The 23,396-nt window shown below is 40.0% G+C and overlaps 1 protein-coding gene across 2 annotated transcripts; it reads left to right on the top strand.

Annotated features, from left to right (window-relative positions):
- Window positions 1-1,540: 1,540 nt before the first annotated feature.
- On the top strand, window positions 1,541-23,056 carry dpf2l (D4, zinc and double PHD fingers family 2, like). 2 transcript variants are annotated; one of them, XM_061927726.2, is made up of 11 exons: window positions 1,541-1,618; window positions 7,659-7,819; window positions 8,265-8,372; window positions 8,536-8,732; window positions 9,670-9,762; window positions 11,766-11,850; window positions 12,362-12,496; window positions 13,107-13,238; window positions 13,309-13,421; window positions 21,715-21,796; window positions 22,067-23,056. In XM_061927726.2, the coding sequence occupies exons 1-11, from the start codon at window positions 1,587-1,589 to the stop codon at window positions 22,150-22,152; spliced, it is 1,224 nt and encodes a 407-aa protein (XP_061783710.2). In that variant the 5' UTR covers window positions 1,541-1,586; the 3' UTR covers window positions 22,153-23,056. The 2 variants fall into 2 exon arrangements, with proteins under 2 accessions (XP_061783710.2, XP_061783709.2); XM_061927725.2 differs by having other exon boundaries at window positions 8,521-8,732.
- Window positions 23,057-23,396: the final 340 nt, after the last annotated feature.

Below are 23,396 nucleotides of genomic sequence, written 5' to 3'. Positions count from 1 at the left end.
AGGAAACAGAGTGGACCGACACCAGCAGATGACATGGCACCCCAAACCATCACTGATGGTGGAAACTTTACACTAGACTTCAGGCAACGTGGATCCTGTGCCTCTCCTGTCTTCCTCCAGACTCTGGGACCTCGATTTCCAAAGGAAATGCAAAATTTGCATGGTTGGGTGATGGTTTGGGGTGCCATGTCATCTGCTGGTGTCGGTCCACTCTGTTTCCTGAGATCCAGGGTCAACGCAGCCGTCTACCAGCAAGTTTTAGAGCACTTCATGCTTCCTGCTGCTGACCTGCTCTATGGAGATGGAGATTTCAAGTTCCAACAGGACTTGGCGCCTGCACACAGCGCAAAATCTACCCGTGCCTGGTTTACGGACCATGGTATTTCTGTTCTAAATTGGCCTGCCAACTCCCCTGACCTTAGCCCCATAGAAAATCTGTGGGGTATTGTGAAAAGGAAGATGCAGAATGCCAGACCCAAAAACGCAGAAGAGTTGAAGGCCACTATCAGAGCAACCTGGGCTCTCATAACACCTGAGCAGTGCCAGAAACTCATCGACTCCATGCCACGCCGCATTAACGCAGTAATTGAGGCAAAAGGAGCTCCAACCAAGTATTGAGTATTGTACATGCTCATATTTTTCATTTTCATACTTTTCAGTTGGCCAACATTTCTAAAAATCCCTTTTTTGTATTAGCCTTAAGTAATATTCTAATTTTGTGACACACGGAATTTTGGATTTTCATTTCTGGCCACTTCAAATCATCAAAATTAAATGAAATAAACATTTGAATGCATCAGTCTGTGTGCAATGAATAAATATAATGTACAAGTTACACCTTTTGAATGCAATTACTGAAATAAATCAAGTTTTTCAAAATATTCTAATTTACTGGCTTTTACCTGTATATATATATATATATATATATATATATATATATATATATATATATATATATATATATATATATATATATATATATATATATATATATATACATATATGTGTGTATTGGTGGTAGCGGGGGTGTACTGTATATTGTAGCCTGGAAGAGTTAGGGATGCAATGGATTCTGGGTATTTGTTCTGTTGTGTTTATGTTGTGTTACGGTGCGGATGTTCTCCCGAAATGTGTTTGTCATTCTTGTTTGGTGTGGGTTCACAGTGTGGTGCATATTTGTAACAGTGTTAAACTTGTTTATACACCCACCCTCAGTGTGACCTGTATGGCTGTTGATCAAGTATGCCTTGCAGTCACTTTCGTGTGTATGCAGAAGCCGCATTGAGTTGTGCATAAGATTGAATAATGTATTGAATAATAAAAACAAAGTATTGTCTGCCGCATTGAGTTGTGCATAAGATTGAATGATGTATTGAATAATAAAGATTGAATAATGTATTGAATAATAAAGACAAAGTATTGTCTGCCGCATTGAGTTGTGCATAAGATTGAATGATGTATTGAATAATAAAGATTGAATAATGTATTGAATAATAAAGACAAAGTATTGTCTGCCGCATTGCTTTGGCGGCGCCGAGCACTCTGCGCACGCGCACTGGCACTCTCCACAGGCGCACGAACCAAACATGGCGGCGGCCGTCGACAGTGTTGTGAAAGTGTAAGTTTGCCTTTTTTATTTCCTTCATGTCGCTCCAATAATATTCTGGCGCAACAATTAGGTCTCTGTTGACTTTGGGGAAAACACAACGCTCCCACAGACGTCTTGGAACACAAACGATGTGCCAAGAGAATAAGATCATCTTCGGTGCTAAGGTTAGCATGTTAGCTTGTTAGCCGCGGACAAATGGAAGCCAAGTAAGGAGTTAAGTTAGTAACTTACACTTCACAAACACTCACTTCACCGCCCTGCTTGCGTTTAAAGGCACATTCAGTCTACATTGCCAGTTGGCTGCCTGCTAATAAACATGTATTAGATTTGTATTGACGAGAGGCTAACAATCAACCTTTTGTTCAGGCGGGGATAGTGTTTTCATCTGGCAACCTTTAGCACCACCTAGCAACCTTTAGCACCACCTGGCAACATTTAGCGCCACCTGCCAACCTTTAGCACCACCTGGCAACTTTTATCACCACCTAACAACCTTTAGCACCACCTGGCAACTTTTATCACCACCTAACAACCTTTAGCACCACCTGGCAACTTTTATCACCACCTAACAACCTTTAGCACCACCTGGCAACATTTAGCACCACCTAACAACCTTTAGCACCATCTGCCAACCTTTAGCACCACCTGGCAACCTTTAGCACCACCTAACAACCTTTAGCACCATCTGGCAACCTTTAGCACCACCTAACAACCTTTAGCACCATCTGGCAACCTTTAGCACCACCTAGCAACCTTTAGCACCACCTGGCAACATTTAGCGCCATCTGCCAACCTTTAGCACCACTTGGCAACCTTTATCACCACCTGGCAGCCTTTATTATAATCTGGCAACCTTTATCACAATCTGGCAACCTTTAGCACCATCTGCCAGCCTTTATCATAATCTGGCAACCTTTATCACAATCTGGCAACCTTTAGCACCATCTGCCAACCTTTAGCACCACCTGGCAACCTTTATCACCACCTGGCAACCTTTAGCACCACCTGGCAACCTTTAGCACCACCTGGCAACCTTTAGCACCATCTGGCAACCTTTAGCACCACCTGGCAACCTTTAGCACCACCTGGCAACCTTTAGCACCATCTGGCAACCTTGATCACCATCTGGCAACCTTTAGCACATTTATCCAACCACTAAATGCACACTTCCAATAGAGCTAGGGTTAGGGTTAGTAGTTTACCATCACCTCTTCCAATAGAGCTGCACATAGGGCTAGTTGTTTACCAACACCACTTCCAATAGAGCTGCACATAGGGCTAGTTGTTTACCAACACCACTTCCAATAGAGCTGCACATAGGGTTAGTTGTTTACCAACACCACTTCCAATAGAGCTGCACATAGGGTTAGTTGTTTACCAACACCACTTCCAATAGAGCTGCACATAGGGTTAGTTGTTTACCAACACCACTTCCAATAGAGCTAGCTGCACATAGGGCTAGTTGTTTACCATCAGTGTTGCCACAGTTACCTTGAAAAACTAATCTGATTACTCCTTTTAGAAAGTAACTTAGTTACTTTATCGATTAATTGATTTTAAAAGTAACTAAATTAGATTGCAAGTTACTTTATTAGTTACATTCAGCGATGCAGCTACCGACATTACCCCGCCGCCTCAACATAAAAATGACAAGCGGTTTTGCCAATAATCACTTTATTTAACATCAACTGCACTTAACATAAATATTTTATTTGTTTTACATATTAACAAAATAAATAATGACAGTCTTTCTTTACTGGACATAAATACTTGTTTTATCTATATATCCATCCATCCGTCTTCTTCCGCTTATCCGAGGTGGGGTCGCGGGGGCAGCAGCCGAAGCAGGGAAGCCCAGACTAATTGGTACAGCTCCATCCGGGGGATCCCGAGGCGTTCCAAGGCCTGTCGGGAGACATAGTCTTCCCAACATGTCCTGGGTCTTCCCCGTGGCCGAAAAACCTCCTGAGGGAGGCGTTCGGGTGGCATCCTGACCAGATGCCCGAACCACCTCATCTGGCTCCTCTCCATGTGGAGGAGCAGCGGCTTTACTTTGAGCTCCCCCCGGATGACAGAGCTTCTCACCCTATCTCTAAGGGAGAGACCCGCCACCCAACAGAGGAAACTAATTTCGTCCGCTTGTACCCGTGATCTTGTCCTTTCGGTCATGACCCAAAGCTCATGACCATAGGTGAGGATGGGAACGTAGATCGACCGCTAAATTGAGAGCTTTGCCTTCCGGCTCAGCTCCTTCTTCACCACAACGGATCGATACAGCGTCCGCATTACTGAAGATGCCGCACCGATCCGCCTGTCCATCTCACCATCCACTCTTCCCTCACTCGTGAACAAGACTATATATATATATATATATATATATATATATATATATATATATATATATATATATATATATATATACATACCGTATTTTCCGCACTATAAGGCGCACCGGATTATTAGCCGCACCTTCTATGAATTACATATTTCATAATTTTGTCCACCAATAAGCCGCCCCGGACTATAAGCCGCGCCTACGCTGCGCTAAAGTGAATGTCAAAAAAACGCTGCGCTAAAGTGAATGTCAAAAAAACAGTCAGATAGTTCAGTCAAACTTTAATAATATATTGAAAACCAGCGTTCTAACAACTCTGTCCCAAAATGTACGCAAATGTGCAATCACAAACATAGTAAAATTCAAAATGGTGTAGAGCAATAGTAACATAATGTTGCTCGAACGTTAATGTCACAACACACAAAATAAACATAGCGCTCACCTTCTGAAGTTATTCTTCATTCGTAAATCCTTCGAATTCTTCGTCTTCGGTGTCCGAATTGAAAAGTTGCGCAAGCGTGGTATCCAAAATGGCCGGTTCCGTCTCGTCGAAGTCATCGGGAGTCAGTGTCGCTGTTGTTCTGTGAATCCTGCCTTCCGGAAAGCTCGGACCACAGTTGTGACCGAAATATCTGCCCAGGCATTTACGATCCACTGGCAAATGTTGGCGTATGTCGTCCGGAGCTGTCTGCCCGTCTTAGTGAAGGTGTGTTCGCCTTCGGAGCTGTGTGAAAAAAGCCACCCGGCCTCTTCGCGTAAACTTCCCTTAACCACTCGCTCATCTTTTCTTCATCCATCCATCCCTTCGAGTTAGCTTTTATGATGACGCCGGCTGGAAAGGTCTCTTTTGGCAAGGTCTTCCTTTTGAATATCACCATGGGTGGAAGTTAGCATGGCAAGCTAGAACCACAGTGAAGGATGACTTCTCATTCCCTGTGGTGCGAATATTCACCGTACGTGCTCCCGTTCCACAGTGCAGTTCACAGGAATATCAGTTGCTGTGAAATACAGTAGTAATCCGTGTGCGGATGGAGAGATTGCGTCTTTTTATGAACCGGATCCTTGTCCTTTGTAGGAGCCATTTTGTGGTCTTTACAGATGTAAACAGGAAATGAAACGTACGGTGATATCCGCGCGTTTTTTCTTCTTCTTCCGGGGGCGGGTGGTTGCTTAAAGCGCTTCCTGTTCTATGGGGGCGGGTGCTTTCCTTGGCGGTTGCTTGCGTAGAAGAAGAAGCGCTTCCTGTTCTACCGGGAAAAAAGATGGCGGCTGTTTACCGAAGTTGCGAGATCGAAACTTTATGAAAATTAATCGTAATAAAGCGCACCGGGTTATAAGGCGCACTGTTAGCTTTTGAGAAAAGTTGTGGTTTTTAGGTGCGCCTTATAGTGCGGAAAATACGGTATATATATATATATATATATATGTATATATATATATTTATATATATACACACAGGTAAAAGCCAGTAAATTAGAATATTTTGAAAAACTTGATTTATATCAGTAATTGCATTCAAAAGGTGTAACTTGTACATTATATTTATTCATTGCACACAGACTGATGCATTCAAATGTTTATTTCATTTAATTTTGATGATTTGAAGTGGCCAGAAATGAAAATCCAAAATTCCGTGTGTCACAAAATTAGAATATTACTTAAGGCTAATACAAAAAAGGGATTTTTAGAAATGTTGGCCAACTGAAAAGTATGAAAATGAAAAATATGAGCATGTACAATACTCAATACTTGGTTGGAGCTCCTTTTGCCTCAATTACTGCGTTAATGCGGCGTGGCATGGAGTCCATGAGTTTCTGGCACTGCTCAGGTGTTATGAGAGCCCAGGTTGCTCTGATAGTGGCCTTCAACTCTTCTGCGTTTTTGGGTCTGGCATTCTGCATCTTCCTTTTCACAATACCCCACAGATTTTCTATGGGGCTAAGGTCAGGGGAGTTGGCGGGCCAATTTAGAACAGAAATACCATGGTCCGTAAACCAGGCACGGGTAGATTTTGCGCTGTGTGCAGGCGCCAAGTCCTGTTGGAACTTGAAATCTCCATCTCCATAGAGCAGGTCAGCAGCAGGAAGCATGAAGTGCTCTAAAACTTGCTGGTAGACGGCTGCGTTGACCCTGGATCTCAGGAAACAGAGTGGACCGACACCAGCAGATGACATGGCACCCCAAACCATCACTGATGGTGGAAACTTTACACTAGACTTCAGGCAACGTGGATCCTGTGCCTCTCCTGTCTTCCTCCAGACTCTGGGACCTCGATTTCCAAAGGAAATGCAAAATTTGCATGGTTGGGTGATGGTTTGGGGTGCCATGTCATCTGCTGGTGTCGGTCCACTCTGTTTCCTGAGATCCAGGCTTTTACCTGTGTATATATATACTGTATATATATATATATATATATATATATATATACTGTATATAAAACAACCAGTTTTTCTTTACAGCAGTTGACATAAATTATGTTTTTTATAAAAATAGAATAAATACTGTCTTTTTAACCTGACTGTTAATACTGCAATGGCAAAACCTGCAAATATAAATGTAACTTAAATTATGTTGAACTTTTTTTATGGACACTGAACCTGTTGTTCACAACATCAGAGCAGCTCGGCGTGCTTTTACACAACAGTGTATAACACCACATGTTAGCTCTCATTGTTGCATTGTTATAATCGAGTTATGAGTCAAACATTGTATAACACCACATGTTAGCTCTCATTGTTGTATTGTTATAATCTAGTTATGAGTCAAACAGTGTATAACACCACATGTTAGCTCTCATTGTTGCATTGTTATAATCTAGTTATGAGTCAAACATTGTATAACACCACATGTTAGCTCTCATTGTTGCATTGTTATAATCTAGTTATGAGTGGCGTGGGGCGAGTAAACCAGTGGTTGTAGGGTTAGGGTTAGGGTTAGGGGTTAGGGTTAGGGTTAGGGTTAGGGTTAACCCTCTCAAACCTCTTGTCAGAAAGTCTATTCCTCATCCAGTGCAGCTTTCAGGTTGCTCTCCATCTGTGCATGCTCCATCTCCAGGTATGACCAAAAGGATGTTCTGTGAGGCAAGTCCGCCTTGATCGTAGCGAGGATCTTGTTTATAATGGCACGAAACCAGGGCGAGTCAACTGTGCTTAAGGGCAGCATTTCCTCCACTACATACTGCCCGACCAACTTCTTTAACTCCAAATAAAGACTATTTCCAACTTGAAAACGCGCTTCTCTCTCCGGCCTCCATTGTTGTTTACTTCGGTGTCGCACACGTGTTCTCCTCATGCTAAAAACGTGACGTGTCGCCTACGTGACGTCATTTTCCAAGACGGCAAGAAGAAAAACAATTTATTTTTACAAGGGAAAATAAAAAAATAGTAACGCACAGTGACATGGATTAAATAAACTTTAATCTGACTACTGGTTTGGAAATAGTAACGCGTTAGATTTGCCGTTAATGAAAAAAGACATCATATTAGATGAACGTGTTACTAAGCAACGTGCTACCGGCATCAGTGTTTACCATCCTTGTTGTACATTGCAGTGGTGTATTATTTTTTACTGTGTTTATCTACATCATGGGATGGGTGAAACTACACACATTGTGGTCAAATGAACCACACCTGAGCCTGCCTTGTAATATGTGCAATGAGTTGTAATACGAATTGTAGTTTGGCCAATACAGTTCATGTTATGATTGTGTTTCAGGCTAGGGGAGCAATATTACCGAGATGCCATGGAGCAGTGCCACAGCTACAATGCCCGACTGTGTGCTGAACGCAGCATCCTCATGCCCTTCCTCGACTCGCAAACCGGTGTGGCTCAGTCCAACTGCTACATCTGGATGGAGAAGCGACATCGAAGCACAGGTACACACCAAGTACAGTACACTCGGGCAGCATGATTGTGAATGTGAATCACTATTTTCTTGCTCAAAATGAAGATCGCGATTGTCTGAAACAATGTTTCTTTCACACGCGCCATGTTCCCAGGGCCATTTCTTTTTGTTTTTACACAACTTACAGTTATTATTACTAGATTCCTTGTTGTCTTGTTCTTCTTTTTTTTTGTAAATGAATAGAAAGACAAAATAATCCCAACAAATGAAAACAAAGCACGCTTGGTCACTCCACAATGCATAATAAAGAATGGTGATCGCTTCTCCCACGATGTGATGAATTGTAACTAGTACTCCAGTACGGTGAGAGAAAAGAAAAATAGTTGGCCGATGGTGTTTTTACTTCTTTTTGTGCAGCCCTACAGTGCACACTCGTCAAAATATGCCAACTGTTGGTCCTTTACTATGTCGGTCAGGTGTAGCTCCAGGTCAGCTGTACACTTACCCAGCTCGTCGCTGGAGGAAGAAACGACGCTCTCATCCACCCGAGGATCCGCGATTGGCTTTCCCACCTCTCAAAGCTGGTATTTACAGAAACGTCAGATGTTTATTTTATGAAAGACCTGTTCAAACTATCATTTGGTGTGTGTGTGTGTGTGTGTGTGTGTGTGTGTGTGTGTGTGTGTGTGTGTGTGTGTGTGTGTGTGTGTGTGTGTGGTGACTTAACTTTAGCTGGTGTGTGCGCAGCAGATTTAGACCTGGGCTTGAAGCGAGAGGCCATAGGGGCGGTGGACGGCAGCAGTCTGGAGGCCTTACTGAAGGGCGAGCCTCTGGACAGGAGAAGTGGCGTGGCAGACGTTCGTGGTCCTGAGGACGATGCAGCTACACCGGAGCCTCCCGCTAGCTCAACAGCCACTCACACGTCCTCCGGGCGTGTTCGCAAGGTCAGGGTAAACGTACTTCTCCATTGCATTTTTATGACATTTTAGAAATACTGTAAATTTGCGATTAAAATTGTTGGATAAAATATATTACAGCTAATTATTTGACTGAATAGTTGCTTGCTAGATTAGGGCATCAATTAAAATGTGTACATAAAATATTTGTTTCTTCCATTTCTTCTCTGATATTACAAAACAGTTATTTTCTGTCTATGCTAAAATATTACCTTTTCATATGATTACTTTTTTTCTACATTTAAAACACTTCCCTGTGGTTTACATAAAATGCAATGTTGGTTCTATGGTCAAAATGGTCAGACCATCTTCTAGCCACTTTCTGATCATCTCTTCAGGATGCGCTGTTTTGTGGGCGGTCTTTTTTACCTGCCTCAGTTTCGATTGCGTCTTCTCCCCGGCAGCCATGAGCGCTTCCTTGTGGCGTCTACTGACAGATATAAGTTAGAACTTTATGCTGCTTTGTATTAGAAATGACAACAGTAAAAGATGCATGAGCATGTACAAGTCAGTCTGCCCCACAACAAGAAAAAGAAGGAGCTTATTTACCACGTTGGACTACAATGATGGATTTGCGCAAAGCTCTCTTTGGGTATATGGAAAATATCTGCTGATGTCACAATTTGGGGGGAAAAAAGCTGGGCAAATTCCATACGGCTCGTTTGGAGAAAGTATTGTTTTATAAATATCACTGCTATACTTTCATGGTTTGATTTCAAATTTCCGGGACTTATGCATAATCCAAATACACAAAAACAGGTGCTAATAAGTAAGTAAAGTTGGTTTTGCATAAGAGGGCTCCTTTAAACATAGTATAATGTGTATAACGTGAGTATGCAAGGTGTTGATTAAAACTGAAATCGATCTTTAAAGTGCTAAGAAAAGTCATTGAGTTTCACTTTGAATCTATATCTTCTCACTGCAGAGAGTCTTGGACCACGAGGACTATTTGGATGACTTAGACGATGAAGACTTTGAGGATGAGACCCCAAAGAGGAGAGGCAAGAGCAAATCCAAAGTGAGTGCCAACTCTCTAAACTGGTGGGCTCTTCAGAGAATATAAGCTCTAAAGTTATACTTTTTTGCAAGATGTAACATCGTTGCACGGTATAGACGGTATTAATAACATACAATTGGCCAACTATAGAGCTTTTAATACTATTGTCATATCGTGATAATGAATGTTGATGACACATTTTAGCTGCGTTCACACATTTGACAGCAACAAGCAAACAAAGGAGTCCTAACCACAGTGTAGCAAGCTGGCAGCTAACATCCTCCCACAGTGCTAAGTTACTTCCAAGCCCCCAATCCCTGCTTCACAGGTGGCAAATAAACTGTTTATTTACAAGTAATATCACTGTAGGACCAGTAATAGTTGAACATACTACACTACACTACACACTGGAGGAGGATACAACAAGCCATACTAACCGCTAAGCTAGAGCCTTTGCATGTAAAAATGAGGTGTGCGGATCAATACAAATATTGACAGTAACAATAGTGGTAGTAATATGGTTGATACCACAGTGATCAGATCAATATTTTATATTATCACAAAACATTTTGTCGTTATTGTTTACAAACTCGGGGGGGGAAAGTCCCTGGACACGGGAGGACTTCAAGAGCAAAAACCAAAGGATGTAAATAAAAAATGGTAGTTTTTGTTAATGTTTAGTTATTTTACACTATTGACTTTAATTTGTTCAAAATATTGTATGTAAAAACAGGTACCGGTACTTGGGAATTTATTTTAATATTCAAGTGATATTCTTACCTCCCCATCCTGTGTTTTTGTCTGATTAGAATAGTGATCAAAAACGTAATCAATCAATCAAGGTTTATTTGTTAGCACATTACAACATCACAAAGGCCTTTACAGGAGAAAGACGTTAAAAGCAAGTAAAACCATGCATATTAAAACAGTTAAAAACCCTTCATATCTAAAAACACATGAGGCAATTAATGGTTAAAAGTCAGTTTAAAACAAAAAAGGGTTTTTAGTTGAGATTTAAAAGCGTCTCGCTCCGTAATGGCTCGCAACTCAGGGGGAGGGAGTTCCATGACCTGGGTGCAAAAATGCACCCCATTTTTTAACTCTAGTCCTCGGTACTTCCAAAAAGTGGGTCGCAAACAGTTAAATCATTCAATGATCTTAACTATTTTAAATATCAGTATTAGCATTGGTATGACCTGTAACTACTTGGTATTGAATGGATATCCAAATTTGTAGTATCACCCAAAACTATCCAAAGAACAGAACAATAAGTGATTGTTACAGAAGACATGTTAATATATGGTTACAAGAGAAAATAACCATATAATAACAGTAAATCAGCAAGTAGATTATTAATAGTTTTGAGAAAATATTACAACTGGAAATGATAGACTATGTCGCCGCATACTTTAGCAGCTAAATTAGGAGCTTTTGTAACTCATTTTTAAATGGATCAATCGTCATTTACATGCCAAATAATATATTGTGATGGTCTGATGAAACAAAGATTGAACCCTTTAGTGTGAATGCCAGGCACCATGTTTGGAGGAACATGCACCGCCCATCACCATCCCTACAGTGAAGCATCATGCTGTGGGGATGTTTTTTAGCGGCAGGAACTGGGAGACAAGTCACGATAGAGGGAAAGTGACCAAAGATAGTGTGCCAATCTTGTGGCATCGTATTCAAAAAGACTTGAGGCTGTAATTGTTGCCAAAGGTATTGAGCAAAGGCTGTAAATATTTATGTTGTTGTTTTGTTTTTTATACATTTGCAAACATTTTTAATAAAAACATGTCACATTGTCATTATGGTGTTTTGTCTGTAGAATTTTAAAGACAAAAATGAATTTATTCCATTTTGGAAAAAGGCTTTGGCATCAAATGCTGAAAAAATGAAGGGCTGTGAATACTTTTCCGATGCACTGTATATGGTTATCGTAGGAGGCTAAAATATATCGTGATATAGATTTTTCGGACATATTGCTCATCCCTAATGTGAAATACCTTTACTGGGTTCTTAAGGGTCGCAGTGACAAGAATGGCAAGAAAAAAAGTGAGGCTGCAGCTGCAGCTCTGGAGGAAAGAGACAAACCTTACGCCTGCGACAGTAAGTCAAAATACTCGTCTTACCGCCTGTGTACGCAGCAACAAAGCTTTGCTTTTCCTATTGAACAACAGTAACAGTTTGCATCATGTGACCTGTAAGACTGGAACTGAAGTAGAGAAAGATGCTTGGCTGGAAGCTTTTTTCCCGCCTCCTCCGCCATGTCTTTTGTGCTTTGTAATTGTTGTCTGCAGCCTGCTGTGCCAGTGCTGTTTGTGCTTGCTACTGTGCCAGCGTTGTTTGTGCTTGCTACTGTGCCATCGCTGTTTGTGCTTGCTACTGTGCCATCGCTGTTTGTGCTTGCTACTGTGCCATCGCTGTTTGTGCTTGCTACTGTGCCAGCGCTGTTTGTGCTTGCTACTGGCCATTAACCTGAGAAAATACGTGTGATGTCTATTTAGGTTAAAGTGGGAAATGAATGTGACACTTTCATGGCTCTGGTAGTTCCACCATCACTATAACCCTGTCTATAACTGTGTGTGTGTGTGTGTGTGTGTGTGTGTGTGTGTGTCAGTCTGTGGGAAGCGCTACAAGAACCGTCCGGGCCTGAGCTACCACTATACACATTCTCACCTGGCGGAGGAGGAGGGCGAGGACCGCGAGGAGATGGAGGCACCACCCACTCCTCGCCAGCCTGAGGAGCAGAAGAGTGAGTGCTGAGAGGAGAAGAAAACGAGGGGCGTGGGCTTGCATGTGTGTGTTTCCATGAGGAGGGTCACTTCTTCATCTTTTTGCTCTGGCCTAATTGGCCTTGATTTGATTAGATTTTCAGATGATCAAGAACTACACCCTGTTTGCGATAGTAAGCTGCTTAAAAAGATAACACTAGTTTTTTTTCTATCCCAACAAAACCATTGCATTGTTTTCTTTTGTACATGAAAAATTGTTGTCACATCTCAGTTCACATTATCAGCTATAGTTCCATAATTGTCATAATTATCATGAAAATGTTGCTATTCTTTAGGTTGCATCTATTGGAAAGTTCCAAAAGAGGAACCTTGATGAAGAGAGGCACTGTATTCATTGAACAATATGTTCATTGTGTTTGAAGTTGAGCTGTTTCTAATATTTTGCTTCCCCTCATGGCTCCTAAGGCCACCAACCTACCTATCAGTTTGATGCAGTGCACTAATTGTTAGTGTTAGATTGTGCATGTGCAGTGCACACAATGAGGTGACATATCAAGATAGTTCAACATTTAGTGTTGTTGGAATTGCATCTTCAATGCATTTGAAATGATGTCTTTTCCTCCTGTGTAGCCAATAAGAAGGGTCCAAATGGACTGGCACTGCCCAACGATTACTGCGATTTCTGTCTGGGAGACTCTACCATCAATCAGAAAACTGGCCACTCAGAGGAGCTGGTGTCCTGTTCAGACTGCGGCCGTTCGGGTATGGACGGGCCTATTGTCCCGATCACTACTTGCTGCTTGCTTGTGACTGATGGCGTTACTCCCTGCAGGCCACCCCACGTGTCTGCAGTTCACGCCCGTGATGATGGCCGCTGTCAAGACCTACCGCTGGCAGTGCATCGAGTGCAAGTGCTGCAACGTTTGTGGCACCTCGGAGAATGACGTGAGCATCTTTCCTAACATTCCTTCACCCCTCTTAAAAGGGCTATTTTCTACCTTGCATGTGAAAAAAAGTGCATATTCTGTACGTATATAAACAATCCAACTATGCAGTAGACTTGAACACTATACTTTATGAAAAATAGATTGATACATGAATTATTCGTTGGTCGTGTTTCCAGACATGTCAAACTGTATCGTGCTCCAGAAGTCATTCAATGTAAGGACAGCGCGGCTCGGATGTTAAAAACGGCCGTGCCAGCAATTTGAGGGTTCCAGGTTCGATCCCAGTCTGGTCCGTTGTGTCCTTGGGCAAGACACTTCATCCTTGCTCCTGATGGCTGGTGGTTCGGGCCTTGCATGGCAGCCATCAATGTGTGAATGTGATAATAATGTCCAAGCACTTTGAGCACCTTGAAGGTGGAAAAGTATAACCCTTATATATACAATATGGAGGGCCGGCCCTCGGCTTTTTGTGGCCCTGAACAAGATTTTGTTTGTGGCCTGGTTTCGGCCTTCAATATTACTTGTGCAACATGCTCTGCAGCCTAGTGAGTATTGTAATATAGTTGTCCTTCGCCACATCCTGTTTGCAGCTGGTAAAGGTGACTGCAGGCCAAAGTCACTTTTAGACTTAGACAAGCAAGGGAAATTGTTCCACACAGTAGATCACTATGGAAAGGATAATACAGGTATAAAGTAGACAAAAAATGTACCATAGTAGCAATATAAATATAACATGTATGTAATATTGACATATTACATATACCGTATATAGTAATGATATATTATATTTTTATATAATATACACGATATATAACAAATCCCAATTATCATGTACAATATTACAGTATTGTATTTTCCGCACTATAAGCCGCACCTAAAAAACACACATTTTCTCAAAAGCTGACAGTGCGGCTTTTATATGGATTAATATTAAAATTCATTTTCATAAAGTTTAGGTCTCGCAACTACGGTAAACAGCCGCCATCTTTTTTCCCCGCAGAAGAGGAAGCGCTTCTTCTTCTACGATAAGCAACCACCCGCCCCCGTAGAAGAAGAAGCGTGCGGGTATTACGTTTCATTTCATGTGTGTGTTTTTGTACAAAAAGACCACAAAATGGCTCCTACTAAGAGACACGCATACAACGCAGAATTCAAACTCAAGGCAATAAGTCACGCAGAAGAACACGGAAATAGAGCCGCAGCGAGAGAATTGAACATGAATGAATGAATGAATGATGCGTAGGTGGAGGAAGCAACAAGATGACCTGCGCCAAGTAAAGAAGACACAACAGAGTTTCTGAGGGAACAAAGCAAGATGACAACAGTTGGAGGACAAACTGGAACAGTGGCTTGTTGAGCAGAGAGCAGCAAGCAGAAGTGTCAGTACCATCACTATTGGAATGAAGGCAACAGAAGTGTCAGTACCATCACTATTGGAATGAAGTAAGGCAACAGAAGTGTCAGTATTGGAATGAAGTAAGGCAACAGAAGTGTCAGTATTGGAATGAAGGCAACAGAAGTGTCAGTACCATCACTATTGGAATGAAGGCAACAGAAGTGTCACTATTGGAATGAAGGCAACAGAAGTGTCAGTACCATCACTATTGGAATGAAGGCAACAGAAGTGTCACTATTGGAATGAAGGCAACAGAAGTATCAGTATTGGAATGAAGGCAACAGAAGTGTCAGTACCATCACTATTGGAATGAAGGCAACAGAAGTGTCACTATTGGAATGAAGGCAACAGAAGTATCAGTATTGGAATGAAGGCAACAGAAGTGTCAGTACCATCACTATTGGAATGAAGGCAACAGAAGTGTCACTATTGGAATGAAGGCAACAGAAGTGTCAGTATTGGAATGAAGTAAGGCAACAGAAGTGTCAGAACCATCACTATTGGAATGAAGGCAACAGAAGTGTCACTATTGGAATGAAGGCAACAGAAGTGTCAGTATTGGAATGAAGTAAGGCAACAGAAGTGTCAGTACCATCACTATTGGAATGAAGGCAACAGAAGTGTCACTATTGGAATGAAGGCAACAGAAGTATCAGTATTGGAATGAAGGCAACAGAAGTGTCAGTACCATCACTATTGGAATGAAGGCAACAGAAGTGTCACTATTGGAATGAAGGCAACAGAAGTGTCAGTATTGGAATGAAGTAAGGCAACAGAAGTGTCAGAACCATCACTATTGGAATGAAGGCAACAGAAGTGTCACTATTGGAATGAAGGCAACAGAAGTGTCACTATTGGAATGAAGGCAACAGAAGTGTCAGTATTGGAATGAAGTAAGGCAACAGAAGTGTCAGTACCATCACTATTGGAATGAAGGCAACAGAAGTGTCAGTACCATCACTATTGGAATGAAGGCAACAGAAGTGTCACTATTGGAATGAAGGCAACAGAAGTGTCAGTATTGGAATGAAGTAAGGCAACAGAAGTGTCAGTACCATCACTATTGGAATGAAGGCAACAGAAGTGTCAGTACCATCACTATTGGAATGAAGGCAACAGAAGTGTCACTATTGGAATGAAGGCAACAGAAGTGTCAGTATTGGAATGAAGTAAGGCAACAGCGCTAGCTAGCCAACTTGACTTGGATGATTTTAAAGGTGGTGCTTCTTGGTGTTTCTGGTTCATGAAAAGACGCAATCTCTCCATCCGCACACGGACTACTATTTCACAGCAACTGCCTAAAGACTTTCAAGAAAAGCTGGCTACTTTCTGTGCATATTGTAAAAACAAGATAGCTGAAGAAAAGATGCGGCCAGAGCACATGATCAACATGGACGAGGTTCCACTGACTTTTGATATTCCTGTGAACTGCACTGTGGATACAACGGGAGCACGTACGGTGAATATTCACACCACAGGGAATGAGAAGTGGTCCTTCACTGTGGTTCTAGCTTGCCATGCTAAACTTCCACCCATGGTGATATTCAAAAGGAAGACCTTGACAAAAGAGAACTTTCCAGCCGGCGTCATCAAAAAAGCTAACTGGAGGGGATGGATGGATGAAGAAAAGATGAGCGAGTGGTTGAGGGAAGTTTACGCCAAGAGGCCGGGTGGCTTTTTTTTTCACGCAGCTCCGTCCATGTTGATATACGACTCCATGCACACCCACATCACACAAGTGAAGCACACTAATACAACACTTGCACACTAATACAACACTAGCCATCATTCCGGGTGGATTCACCAAAGAACTCCAACTGCTGGATATTGCTGTCAACAGGCCATTCAAAGCACGACTGCCAACAACATGGGAACAATGGATGACCGAAGGAGAACACATCTTCACTAAGACATACGCCAACATCTGCCAGTGGATCCTAAATGCCTGGGCGGGTATATATCAGTCTCAACTGTGGTCCCAGCTTTCCGGAAGACAGGATTCATGGAACTGCTGGACAACAACAGATATCTCAAACTACTGTGATGTGCCGACCCTCAAACTACTGTGACGTGCCGACCCTCAAACTACTGTGACGTGCCGACCCTCAAACTACTGTGACGTGCCGACCCTCAAACTACTGTGACGTGCCGACCCTCAAACTACTGTGACGTGCCGACCCTCAAACTACTGTGACGTGCCGACCCTCAAACTACTGTGACGTGCCGACCCTCAAACTACTGTGACGTGCCGACCCTCAAACTACTGTGACGTGCCGACCCTCAAACTACTGTGACGTGCCGACCCTCAAACTACTGTGACGTGCCGACCCTCAAACTACTGTGACGTGCTGACCCCTAGTCGCCCCAAACACCCACATGCCTATCTCTCCTAAGCATTATATCTTGCCCTCTTTCAGCACATCATGTAGCATAGGATTTAAAAGGCGTACACACTCATTAGTTTGTGTGTGATAACCATTTAGCAAAGTTTAGTTGAATGCTTTTTCATATGTGACACCGTGTGAGTGACAACCAAGCAATTCTTTATTCACAATCACATGACTTTTTATTGACAACGGCTTCACAAACTAGGAATTTGACTTGGTGCAACTTAAGACATATAAGACAGAATAGGTAATAACAGAAGACATAATAGGTAATAACATAAGACAGTATAGGTAATAACATAAGACAGAATAGGTAATAACATAAGACAGTATAGGTACCGTATTTTCCGCACCATAAGGCGCCCTGGGTTATAAGCCGCGCCTTCAATGAACGGCATATTTCAAAACTTTGTCCACCTATAAGCCGCCCAGTGTTGTAAGCCGCATCTAACTGCGCTAAAGGAATGTCAAAAAAACAGTCAGATAGGTCAGTCAAACTTTAATAATATATTAAAACCAGCGTGATGTGGGCGCGCATGGAGTCGTATATCAACATGGACAGAGCTGCGTGAAAAAAGCCACCCGGCCTCTTCGCGTAAACTTACCTTAACCACTCGCTCATCTTTTCTTCATCCATCCATCCCTTCGAGTTAGCTTTTATGATGACGCCGGCTGGAAAGGTCTCTTTTGGCAAGGTCTTCCTTTTGAATATCACCATGGGTGGAAGTTTCTGGCCATTAGCATGGCAAGCTAGAACCACAGTGAAGGATGACTTCTCATTCCCTGTGGTGCGAATATTCACCGTACGTGCTCCCGTTGTATCCACAGTGCGGTTCACAGGAATATCAGTTGCTGTGAAATAGTAATCCGTGTGTGGATGGAGAGATTGCGTCTTTTCATGAACCGGATCCCTGTCGCTTAGTAGGAGCCATTTTGTGGTCTTTACAGATGTAAACACACAAAGGAAATGAAACGGTAATATCCGCGCGCTTTTTCTTCTTCTACGCGGGCGGGTGGTTGCTTACAGTAGAAGAAGAAGCGCTTCCTGTTCTATGGGGGCGGGTGCTTACCTTGGCGGTTGCTTGCGTAGAAGAAGAAGCGCTTCCTGTTCTACCGGGAAAAAAGATGGCGGCTGTTTACCGAAGTTGCGAGACCGAAACTTTATGAAAATTAATCTTAATATTTATCCATATATAAAGCGCACCGGGTTATAAGGCGCACTGTCAGCTTTTGAGAAAATTTGTGGTTTTTAGGTGCGCCTTATAGTGCGGAAAATACGGTAATAACATAAGACAGAATAGGTAATAACATAAAAGACAGAATAGGTAATAACATAAAACACAGAATGGGTAATAACAAGACAGAATAGGTAATAACATAAAAGACAGAATAGGTAATAACATAAGACAGAATAGGTAATAACATAAAAGACAGAATAGGTAATAACATAAAAGACAGAATAGGTAATAACATAAAAGACAGAATAGGTAATAACATAAAAGACAGAATAGGTAATAACATAAAAGACTGAATAGGTAATAACATAAGACAGAATAGGTAATAACATAAGACAGAATAGGTGATAACATAAAAGACAGAATAGGTAACATAAAAGACAGAATAGGTAATAACATAAAAGACAGAATAGGTAATAACATAAAAGACAGAATAGGTAATAACATAAAAGACAGAATAGGTAATAACATATAAGACAGAATAGGTAATAACATAAAAGACAGAATAGGTAATAACATAAAAGACTGAATAGGTAATAACATAAGACAGAATAGGTAATAACATAAGACAGAATAGGTAATAACATAAAAGACAGAATAGGTAACATAAAAGACAGAATAGGTAATAACATAAGACAGAATAGGTAATAACATAAGACAGAATAGGTAATAACATATAAGACAGAATAGGTAATAACATATAAGACAGAATAGGTAATAACATATAAGACAGAATAGGTAATAACATAAGACAGAATAGGTAATAACATAAGACAGAATAGGTAATAACATATAAGACAGAATAGGTAATAACATATAAGACAGAATAGGTAATAACATATAAGACAGAATAGGTAATAACATATAAGACAGAATAGGTAATAACATATAAGACAGAATAGGTAATAACATATAAGACAGAATAGGTAATAACATATAAGACAGAATAGGTAATAACATAAGACAGAATAGGTAATAACATATAAGACAGAATAGGTAATAACATATAAGACAGAATAGGTAATAACATAAAAGACAGAATAGGTAATAACATAAAAGACAGAATAGGTAATAACATAAAAGACTGAATAGGTAATAACATATAAGACAGAATAGGTAATAACATATAAGACAGAATAGGTAATAACATAAGACAGAATAGGTAATAACATATAAGACAGAATAGGTAATAACATATAAGACAGAATAGGTAATAACATAAAAGACAGAATAGGTAATAACATAAAAGACAGAATAGGTAATAACATAAAAGACAGAATAGGTAATAACATAAAAGACAGAATAGGTAATAACATAAAAGGCAGAATAGGTAATAACATATAAGACAGAATAGGTAATAACATATAAGACAGAATAGGTAATAACATATAAGACAGAATAGGTAATAACATATAAGACAGAATAGGTAATAACATAAAAGACAGAATAGGTAATAACATAAAAGACATAATAGGTAATAACATAAAAGACAGAATAGGTATTAACATATAAGACAGAATAGGTAATAACATATAAGACAGAATAGGTAATAACATAAGACAGAATAGGTAATAACATAAGACAGAATAGGTAATAACATAAGACAGAATAGGTAATAACATATAAGACAGAATAGGTAATAACATATAAGACAGAATAGGTAATAACATAAGACAGAATAGGTAATAACATAAGACAGAATAGGTAATAACATATAAGACAGAATAGGTAATAACATAAAAGACAGAATAGGTAATAACATATAAGACAGAATAGGTAATAACATAAAAGACAGAATAGGTAATAACATAAAAGACAGAATAGGTAATAACATAAAAGGCAGAATAGGTAATAACATATAAGACAGAATAGGTAATAACATAAAAGACAGAATAGGTAATAACATAAAAGACAGAATAGGTAATAACATATAAGACAGAATAGGTAATAACATATAAGACAGAATAGGTAATAACATATAAGACAGAATAGGTAATAACATAAGACAGAATAGGTAATAACATAAGACAGAATAGGTAATAACATATAAGACAGAATAGGTAATAACATAAAAGACAGAATAGGTAATAACATATAAGACAGAATAGGTAATAACATATAAGACAGAATAGGTAATAACATATAAGACAGAATAGGTAATAACATAAAAGACAGAATAGGTAATAACATAAAAGACAGAATAGGTAATAACATATAAGACAGAATAGGTAATAACATAAAAGACAGAATAGGTAATAACATAAAAGACAGAATAGGTAATAACATATAAGACAGAATAGGTAATAACATATAAGACAGAATAGGTAATAACATATAAGACAGAATAGGTAATAACATAAGACAGAATAGGTAATAACATAAGACAGAATAGGTAATAACATATAAGACAGAATAGGTAATAACATAAAAGACAGAATAGGTAATAACATATAAGACAGAATAGGTAATAACATATAAGACAGAATAGGTAATAACATATAAGACAGAATAGGTAATAACATAAAAGACAGAATAGGTAATAACATAAAAGACAGAATAGGTAATAACATATAAGACAGAATAGGTAATAACATAAAAGACAGAATAGGTAATAACATAAAAGACAGAATAGGTAATAACATATAAGACAGAATAGGTAATAACATATAAGACAGAATAGGTAATAACATATAAGACAGAATAGGTAATAACATAAGACAGAATAGGTAATAACATAAGACAGAATAGGTAATAACATATAAGACAGAATAGGTAATAACATAAAAGACAGAATAGGTAATAACATATAAGACAGAATAGGTAATAACATATAAGACAGAATAGGTAATAACATATAAGACAGAATAGGTAATAACATATAAGACAGAATAGGTAATAACATATAAGACAGAATAGGTAATAACATATAAGACAGAATAGGTAATAACATAAAAGACAGAATAGGTAATAAGATGAGCTGTAACTGAGCTATCAGATCTTGTCTGAAGGCGGAGGGTAAAAAGTGTTGAGGTGTTTTATTGAATAGAATTGTGTGGAGAAAAGAACATTTGAAGATGTGTTGTTGTTAAATCCACTCATGGAACAGAAGCTAGTCGGTGATCTTCTTCTTCTATTTTCACCTTCAAAAGTTGCAAACATCCTCTTTAGAAGTGAAAGAATGACTTGTAATATTTGTGTGTAGGACCAGCTGATGTTATATGTAATATAATATGTAATATAATATGTAATATAATATGTAATATTTGTGTGTAGGACCAGCTGCTGTTCTGTGACGACTGTGACCGAGGTTACCACATGTACTGCCTTTCTCCTCCCATGACAGAACCACCCGAGGGTAAGTTGAAATATTCTAACATCCTGCATCGTACTCGTCTTTTGTTTGTTTGATTAAGTTGAAATATTCTAACATCCTGCATCGTACTCGTCTTTTGTTTGATTGATTAAGTTGAAATATTCTAACATCCTGCATCGTACTCGTCTTTTGTTTGTTTGACCAAGTTGAAATATTCTAACATCCTGCATCGTACTCGTCTTATGTTTGTTTGATTAAGTTGAAATATTCTAACAACATCCTGCATCGTACTGGTCTTTTGTTTGATTGCAGGAAGCTGGAGCTGCCACCTGTGCCTGGCTCTGCTCAAGGAGAAAGCCTCCATATACCAGCAGAACCAGAACCCGGCCTCCGAGTGACATGGCACCAACTAGTTAGTCTCAGCCCCTCGGTCACACATCACAGCGCTCTTCTCAAGGACACTTTCCAAGTCTGGAGCTCAAGCAGTCGAAGTCTCCGTCGACATGGAAGCAAAACAGACCTCAGATCAGTTGAAGTGAGCCGCCAAGCTGCCTGCGAAGGCTTGGCTCACACATAAATATGTCTTGGAGACAGGAGAGCATGTGGTAACCATAGCAACAGCTGTCTCCATGGGAGCTCTGGGCAGTTGCATCTCAGCTAATTATCTGCATTTTGCCAAATGATCTATTTTGACTTGCCAGAAGCCGTGGGGGCAAATATAACAAACAGAATTATTATTGTTATTGTTCTCGTGGATTTTTGTAGTGTACTTTGTCCGATTCCATTGGAACAAGTCCAGCTCAGTCTGTTACTGTCAGGCAAACACCATGGAGATGATTGACTGTAGACAGGGTTCATCACAAAACATGTTGTTCTTAGTATTTATCCACCAAAGGGAGCTCACATTGTCTTACTTTTAGCGTCTGGCATACGGTAGCCTCAGTATGACGCTTGGCACACCATCTGTACCGTAGTAGAAACCACCCACGGCAACACACTCGCATCCTTCTTTTTGAGAAAATACAAATACAAAAATGACCTACTATTCCATGGGTGTTGGGAGAATTTTCTAGTCCAGTTTTGTAAAGTGTGTGCTGTACACTTATACCAAGATCATGCATTCTATGTACTGTGTTGCCTTTTTTGTTGTAACTGTGACATGTTTTCCATTCATTTGACTGTTCAAATATGTCAGACCTCCATTTTGAGTATTTGTAAAATGATGTACTTTGTTGTACTATTTTAATTTTTTTACATTTTTTCGACTAGCCTGACTGAAATAAACATCACTTTTCATTGGAATGATGAGTTTTTTTTTCAGTAATTGTGCTATTGTAGATTTGACCTTCTCCAACTTCTGCTTCAAGAATGTAAGTTATGCAGTTTAAATGTTCACTCTTGGTTGCTATATGGCAGTGATTCTCACCCTGTGGTATGTGGGCTCCATCTAGTGGTATTCCAGAGAGTCACTTAATAAAATGTTCATAGGACAGTGTTACCGTTCAAATTGTGTGCAATGTTAGTGGCAAGAAATATTAAATATATCTGTTAAAAAAAACAACCCTCTGCTGTGTTTTTAATAAATACTTGGGCCTACTATGCTATTGCATTAATGTTGGTAATTTAAATAGACTTCCTACCA

This window comes from Nerophis lumbriciformis, linkage group LG35 (genome assembly GCF_033978685.3).
Source record: "Nerophis lumbriciformis linkage group LG35, RoL_Nlum_v2.1, whole genome shotgun sequence".
Classification (NCBI taxonomy): domain Eukaryota; kingdom Metazoa; phylum Chordata; class Actinopteri; order Syngnathiformes; family Syngnathidae; genus Nerophis; species Nerophis lumbriciformis.
Note: the sequence above shows the minus strand (reverse complement) of the source record. Positions and strands in the feature narration are given on the sequence as shown.